This window comes from Piliocolobus tephrosceles, chromosome 16, assembly GCF_002776525.5.
Source record: "Piliocolobus tephrosceles isolate RC106 chromosome 16, ASM277652v3, whole genome shotgun sequence".
Taxonomy (NCBI): Eukaryota; Metazoa; Chordata; class Mammalia; order Primates; family Cercopithecidae; genus Piliocolobus; species Piliocolobus tephrosceles.
Window position 1 is genome coordinate 51,391,878 of NC_045449.1, and position 7,552 is coordinate 51,399,429.

A 7,552-nucleotide genomic window follows, 5' to 3' on the forward strand; every position below is an offset into this window, starting at 1 on the left:
GCTGGCGTCGTGGTTAGGGGATAAGTGGGATGATTTTAAGGGAACTAACCTGAGAGGTCAGGAATTTCTAGAAGGAGCTCTCAGAATCCTTGCATCACCTTCCAGGGGCTTGACTGACTGGCTCTTGCCAGACCCCCCATCTCCCCCTTTGCCAGATCTCGGTGGGTAAATGGGGATCAGAATGCTGATGCTTTGGCCCGACCTGCTCCTGGACCCCATCCCTGGATCCGTCCAGCCCCAAAGCACACAGTACACAGCTTGCCAAAATGGATTCTAACACTTTATTCAGATAAGAGGTCACAAGCCACAGGACTTTTAAAGTGCGTGAAATTTATTGGCAATGAAGCCGCATGTATACCAGGCTCCCCCAGTCCCCACCACCTTGCCCCATCCATCATGACGTGGTGGGGAGGGGTTGAGACCCATCTTTAAAAGTGGAGGACAGCAGGGACAAAGGATGGGAAACTGGAGGAACAGGAGTATTCATGAACTGAAGCTGGGACAGGAGGAGACTGACCACAGTGATTCTGCTCACTGAGGGAAGGGTAGGGTCAGTCTAGTCTCTCAAAGGCTGGTGAAGTTTTTTTTCACCTATTCCTCATGGCCAGCCCCTGGCATTTCAAACAGACCTAACTCCTCCTCTTCATCTTTCTCTGGTTTTCTCCTCTATGAGTGATTTGGAGCCCACAGGCCAGCTTGAGGGTATCCCTGATATGCACAATGAATACAAACCACGGCAGATGCAGATTTCAGAATCATGCTGGGGCCTGGCCTATTTGTGTGGGAAGAGCTTTCTGTCAGGAGTTGCTGAGTGCGGGATGCATGTGTGCCCTCCAGTGTGGTGAGTGACAGCGAGCGTGTGAGTGTGTGTGCATGTCTCACACCAAACCCTAAGAGGCAGCTGGGTCAGGGGGAATCCCACTGCTTCCTTCATGGGACAACCAGTGGAGTGGGAAGAAGGGGGGCTGTGAGTCTCAGAAAGGAGGAAGAAACCTGCTCCCTACTATAACACTCCCAGGCCAATCTATACCTGCCCACGCCCTTTCTACCCAGCACACTATTCCTTGTTCCCAGCCAGCCTGGCACACCTGCCATGGACACAGGGCAGCTCTTGCTGGCCCCATTCACATGAAATTCTGTGTGAAGCTCGCTCCTCTGCCTCTCCCAGGAGATGAGACAGGACTGGAAGAGAATATCCCGCTCTCTCTTCTTCCCCCTCCCTCAGGAGTGGGATTTGGGCAGGGACCCTAGAGACCTTAGCCCAAACTCTACCCCAATCTCTAGACCTTCTAAAATAAATGGTTAAAGTGCTTTGCTCTGCATGAATCCCAGAGAGGGTGGCACCACAGCCTGGAACAGGTGGTCTACCTGCTGCTTCCCCCACTTTACATACCCTCCACCAGTATGTCCTGCACACGGGATGCCAGCCTAAACACGTGCAATTTAGCCCCTCACCCAACTCAGAACACATATTCCAACTCACCCTTTCTAAACAGCAGGCACTACAGACAGGAAAGCAGATTACTTACACCAATCTTTCTCCTCTCTAGTCCAGGCCTGTGCCCGCCTACCCTGAAGAGATAAGCAACACTGGCCGTTGGGCCTTGCCTCTATGGGGAATGGAAGGCCTGAAAACACCCACAAATCCAGCGAGCCAGGGTGCTCACACCTGCCAGGCACACCCCTAATGCTTCTTCAATAGCAGCATAATGCCTGCCTGCAGCTGCTAAGCCAGAACTTTGGAGGAGCTGGGCACTTGTGTCTGCTCCCAGGAATCTGAAAACACTTCTCCACCTATCTCCAGAGTACACAGAGAAGGCTTTCTCAAAGCCTCCTGGGCCCAAGCATAGCAGTTTAACTACTATCATCTGGCTGGTTCTCCCTCTCCGGCCAAGGAAGGATGGCATAGCTTTCCTTCCCCAAGCCTTGAATGCCTGTATTTAGAACCCACTCTTTCAGTTTGAGCCCTGCCACAAGGGAGGAGGTAGTAAGGTGACCCGTCTACCTCTGAGTTCAGTCAGTGCTGCCTGCCAGGCTCACCTCTAACCCAGACCACTTGTAGGGTCCAGGGACCACGCTTCACTTAGCCTGTCCTCTCCAGGTCTTAGGATCACAGAGGTTTGCCTGCACCCCAATGACATAAGGACGCCTGATGGGGAAAGCTACAATTACAGGCTAGTGCTTGTGGGGAACTGCCTAAGTTGATTCCTGAGGCCCACAACCTGGGGAGCCGACATTAAATCACACATAAGTCATCTACTCCAGCCTGTGCTCATTTCCTCTGAGGCCAGAGAAAGTCTCCCATTTCTGCAACTCTCTCCTGGGAGATCAAGCCCTAGCTGCCTCTGTCTCCCCTCTCATTGAGACAGTTTTGTGCCCACTTGACATGGCAGAGGCCTCACTACAGAGGGCGTGGGTAGGGGGTTTCTCAGTGTGGGAGACACAGTGCAGGAGACTCGAGCAGCAGTGGTGTGAGCATGAAAGCCAAGACAGTGCCGCTACCATAAATGCTGCCATGGGGCCTGGGAGGGCTAAAGGACGTCGGTCTCCCTCTCGATCCCCACGTACTTGAGAGCATCAGCTTGGCTGTACCTGTCCCAGAGCAGGGAGGAGGAACCAGGTTACTCTCATGACTTTTGTGATTGAAAAGGCGGAGTCCCCTTCCATTTCACTTCCCCTCCCACTCCTTAACGGCTGTTTACAACGGTCCCACTTCTGAGGCAAGGCACCAGATATCAGAACAAGGGACACAGCCTTGTTCACTGGGAGACTCTCCTCCATCCCCATTACCCTCCCTGAGCCTCCAAATCTATTCCAACGCCACTCTTTCCAGTTCCAGGGCCACAACCCAAGGACCATTACTGGCACCTCACCTGTAATCAAAGAAGAGCTCTTCGCCAGCTTGAATTGCCCTCTTCGCAAAGATCCCAATCCGATGGTCTCCATTCACCATGACCACTGCAAGCAGGATAAACCCAAGGCTAGGTTCCTACCCAACTCCAAGTCAATAACCAGTAGGCTTCTGGGTTGATTTTCTCCAAATTCCCAGTGAAAACATGAATTAAGTGGAATTACAAAGTAGTCAATATAGTAGTTGCCTCTAGGCTTTTAGATCTGTTAGTATGGCAGAAAAATTATCTTTATTATTATTAGTGGGTTTTTTTTTTTTTTTTTGAGACAGAGTCTTGCTGTTGCCCAGGCTGGAGTGCAGTGGCATGATCTTGGCTCACTGCAACCTCCGCCTCCAGGGTTCAAGTGATTCTTGTGCCTCAGCCACCTGAGTAGCTGGGACTACAGGTGCATACCACCACGCCCAGCTGATTTTTGTATTTTTAGTAGAGATGGGGTTTCACCATGTTGGCTAGGCTGGTCTTGAACTCCTGGCCTCAAGTCATCCACCTGCCTCGGCCTCCCAAAGTGCTGGGATTACAAGCATGAGCCATCGCACCCAGCCTATTATTATTTGGTGAGATGGGTCTCACTATGTTGCTCAGGCTGGTTAAATCATGTTTGTGGGAAAGTGTTAACGATGTATTCGCTGAAAAAAGCAGATTATAAAACTAAGATTGAGAGGGGCCTAAAATGATCCCAGACATTAATCATGATTATCTTTGGACAAAAAATAGCTCAGCTATGGAAAAGGTTCAACAATGGATGGAAATCACATTAAAGAGGCATCCATCGCCCACCCCACCTCCCAGGTCACTGGGACTCACCTTTGGCATAACAGTTGGGATTCACTGAATGATTTGCAAATCGAATTTTGTTTCCTTTCCGAGTAGCATCCACTACAAAATCTGTATGAAGTAAAGTAAATCAAGGAAAACCATGAGCACGCTGGCAATTCCACAGCTTCTCAGCCTGAATTTAAAATCAATTAAATAGTAACAAACACTTTAGTCTGATGGGAATTTTGAAGCCCAGTGTGCTAACAGAAGCAGAGGAAAGCATGCAGCCTCAGAATTCAGCCTTGTGTGGGAGCTCTCCTTTTGGGTCCCCCCTCTTTGAATTATGGATCTTCTCATCTACCGGGCAGGGAGATTTCTCAGGTAAAGGCGCTCAGTGCTCCTACTATGAACAGAACCCAGAAATGGAGGTTCTTCTAAAGCAAGGGCACTGTGGCCTGTGGGATCCCCGAGTGTGATCCTGCCCCCTTGCTCTGTGCATCTGCTGGAAGATTTGGAGCTGATCTACATTTGGACTACAGCAAGGGCGATCTGGTAGAAAGACCACCTTGGGGCTGGGCGCAGTGGCTCACTCCTGTAATCCCAGCACTTTGGGAGGCCGAGGCGGGTGGATCACTTGAGGCCAGGAGTTCGATACCAGTCTGGCCAACATGGTGGAAACCCAGTCTCTACTAAAAATACAAAAAAAATTAGCTGGGCATGGTGGCGGGTGCTTGTAGTCCCAGCTACTCAGGAGGCTGAGGCAGGAGAATCACTTGAACCCAGGAGGCAGAGGTTGCAGTGAGTCAAGATCATGCCACTGCACTCCAGCCTGGGCAACAGAGCAAGACTCCGTCTCAAAAAAAGAAAAAAAAAAAAAAAAGACTACCTTGGAACAAGACAAAGAGACTTCATACCATTATTGAGGTTGAAGAGGAAGCTGGACATGTATTTGTCATAGACCTTTCCGCGACGATCAGCCTCGTCCTGAGAAATGAGCTAGAGAGATAGACAAATAACAAATAGGAGTATCAGGCTGCCTGCTCAGGGCGCGGTGCCCTGTCCCCAGAAAGGGCTGGGTGGTGTCTCATATGGGTGTTTACTGAGTATCACGAAGCGAATCATAAGACAGCAAGCTCAAGTTATGCTGTTCCAATTCCCACCCAGGCCGACCAGTTTGAAGGCTGAAGACAGCCCCCCTCATCTCGTGTCTGGAGTTGCCAAAGAGTTGAACAGTGGTTTCAGTACTGCAAACGGTTCTGTGGGATCTCCCCAAGAGGCCATGTGAGAACACAGCTGAGTTATTTAGAGATTAATTCAAAGAAGCCTGGCCCACAGAAAATCAGAGTTTCTCATCAGTCTCCCCCGAGTAAGAATGTGGGCCAAAACTATAGCACTCACCTCACCACAGTATTCAGAAATGAATTCATTCTTCTGCACAGACTCCTTTATGAAGGTGCCCCATCCAGCCACATCTGAGGGGGCCAGCAGCAGGTGCTGGGGAAGAGGGGGCCAAGTCTCAGACTACAGGGTGTGCAAGAGTAGGGGGTGCGTGCTGGATGTGCACGTGTGTGGTGGGGGTGGGGTGGAAAGAACCAGTAAGTGTTAAGAGGATCTGAAAGCAGAAAAACGTTGAAGCCATTCTGTTCTGCTTGGGGGAGAAAAGAAAATGGGAAGTGGTGATGAACAGAAATAGGATATCTCTTCCCCTATCCATGGAGCCCTCCTGGGCCTTAGTCTGTAGGAATTCACTGCGATGTGTGAGGTAAACATAGACGTCACCAAAGGTGCATACACCTCTCAGCTCCTTTTTGTCTGGCCAGTTCAGCGAACCACTTTTCTTTCTTTTTTGGAGATGGAATCTCACTCTGTCCCAGGCTGGAGTGCAGTGATGTGATCTCGGCTCACTGCAACCTCTACCTTCTGGGTTCAACGATTCTCCTACCTCAGCCTTCTGAGTAGCTGAGATTATAGGCGTGCACCACCATGCCTGGCTAATTTTTATATTTTTAGTAGAGACAGGCTTTCACCATGTTGGCCAGGCTGTTCTCGAACTCTTGACCTCATGATTCGCCAGCCTCGGCCTCCCAAAGTGCTGGGATTACAGGTGTGAGCCACCGCACCTGGCCAGGAACCACTTTTCTAAACCCTGCTGGGACTGAAGCCTTTATTAATTCAGTAAATATGTGTGTTTTAGGATTTATCAAGCACTTTCACATATAAAGCCTCAAAAGAACCAGTGGAAAGAGAATGCCTGGGACCGTTCCTTCCTTCTCCCTCCATTTTATCTGGTGTGGGGTCCTGAGGAAAGGCCTCACCTTCTTGAGGCCACGCTGGATGCTGCAGTTTTTACAGGAAACCACCTTGCAGTCCCAGTGCTCTGAGGCCCCACAGGTGAGACATAGGTCAGGGTCACATTCTCGCACTGCCAGATAGCAAGGACATTGCTTGGTATTGCACTGAGTCTTACAGCGACAGCCAGGGAAACGATTCTGACCTGGGAAGGGAAGACAGGTAAGTCTTAGAAGGGAAATAAGCTAATACTGGGGCCTGTGGTTGACTCAAGAGACGGCAAAGGAGTAATTTTTTTGTGTTCAAGGATGTTTGGCAAAATAAGAGGAAGCTCCCTTCCCAATAATCAAATACACAAGTTTTGTCCATAGAGAACTGAGTGCTTCAAACATTCATGCCTTTGAGTCAAAAAAGCAGGTGTGGCCAGGCATGGTGGCTCATGCCTGTAATCCCAGCACTTTGGGAGGCCAAGGCAGGAGAATCACCTGAGCCCAGGAGTTCAAGACCAGGCTGGGCAACATAGGGAGACCCTGTCTCCACAAAAATTTAAAAAAAAATAGCCAGGTGTAGTGGCACATGCCTGCAGTCCCAGCCTTGACGGATGTGGGGGGATGAATTGCTTGAGCCAGGGAGGTTGAGGCTGCAGTGAGCCATAATTGTGCCACTGCTCTCCATCCTGAGCAACAGAGCTGAGATCCTGTCTCAAACAAATTTAAAAAATAAAAAAAAAGCAGGTATAATAGTAAGTGTCCCCTAGAGATTTCCCCAACAAACTTCTCCCTCCTGCTGAGGTGGAGAGTACCCCAGAGAAAATGAAATCAGTGCTTTTCACTGGCAAAATGTCACCATCAAAACAAGTATCATTTTGAAAACAGAATGCATCCGTTCTATGCCATCCTTCTCCACCCACTGCCCAACCCAGCACAACCACTTCTCTGCTGCGGCTAAGATCACTATCTGCTATGGGTTAGAAGGTATTTCCTCCAGCAAAACCGCCTGGGCACCAAGTTCTGCAAGCTCTGGGGACTGCCATCAAACTGCTCAGCTTTGAGTTGGGAAGGGCATGGTGGGATAAGAAGTGAAAGATAAGTACCCGGATGTCTCTGCTGACATCCAGGCCCCGTCTTCTACCTGATATTAAAACTCCAGCTATTAAATGAAAATAGACATACACAGAATCACAATCACATACACTGAATTAAAAAAAAATTTTAGGCCGGGCGCGGTGGCTCAAGCCTGTAATCCCAGCACTTTGGGAGGCCGAGACGGGTGGATCACGAGGTCAGGAGATCGAGACCATCCTGGCTAACATGGTGAAACCCCGTCTCTACTAAACATACAAAAAAAAAAAACTAGCCGGGCGAGGTGGCGGGCGCCTGTAGTCCCAGCTACTCGGGAGGCTGAGGCAGGAGAATGGCGTAAACCCGGGAGGCGGAGCTTGCAGTGAGCTGAGATCCGGCCACTGCACTCCAGCCCGGGCGACAGAGCGAGACTCCGTCTCAAAAAAAAAAAAAAAGAAAAAAAAATTTTTTTTAAACAGTATCCAGAAAAGGGAAACTGGGGCTGTAACTTAAAAAAAAAAAAAGAATCCCACA

General features: G+C 49.7%; 1 protein-coding gene across 6 annotated transcripts in view; it reads right to left on the reverse strand.

The window, feature by feature from the left end:
- The window catches only part of EZH1 (enhancer of zeste 1 polycomb repressive complex 2 subunit), a 53,112-nt gene that overhangs the window by 7,113 nt on the left and 38,447 nt on the right, over positions 1 to 7,552 (reverse strand). For 3 of the 6 annotated variants that reach the window (XR_002729973.3, XR_002729974.1, XM_023204045.3), the window contains exons 16-20: positions 5,984 to 6,162; positions 5,067 to 5,162; positions 4,583 to 4,664; positions 3,717 to 3,797; positions 2,874 to 2,958 (exon numbers count right to left, since the gene is read on the reverse strand). Coding sequence is in view for 4 of the 6 variants with exons in the window: in XM_023204045.3 (XP_023059813.1) it covers positions 2,874 to 2,958; positions 3,717 to 3,797; positions 4,583 to 4,664; positions 5,067 to 5,162; positions 5,984 to 6,162 (523 nt within the window). In the remaining 2 variants the exon portion in view is untranslated. Of the gene's footprint in view, positions 1 to 261; positions 2,593 to 2,873; positions 2,959 to 3,716; positions 3,798 to 4,582; positions 4,665 to 5,066; positions 5,163 to 5,983; positions 6,163 to 7,552 lie in introns of those variants that run through there. The other 3 variants (XM_023204043.1, XM_023204044.1, XM_023204046.2) reach the window with 3 other exon arrangements.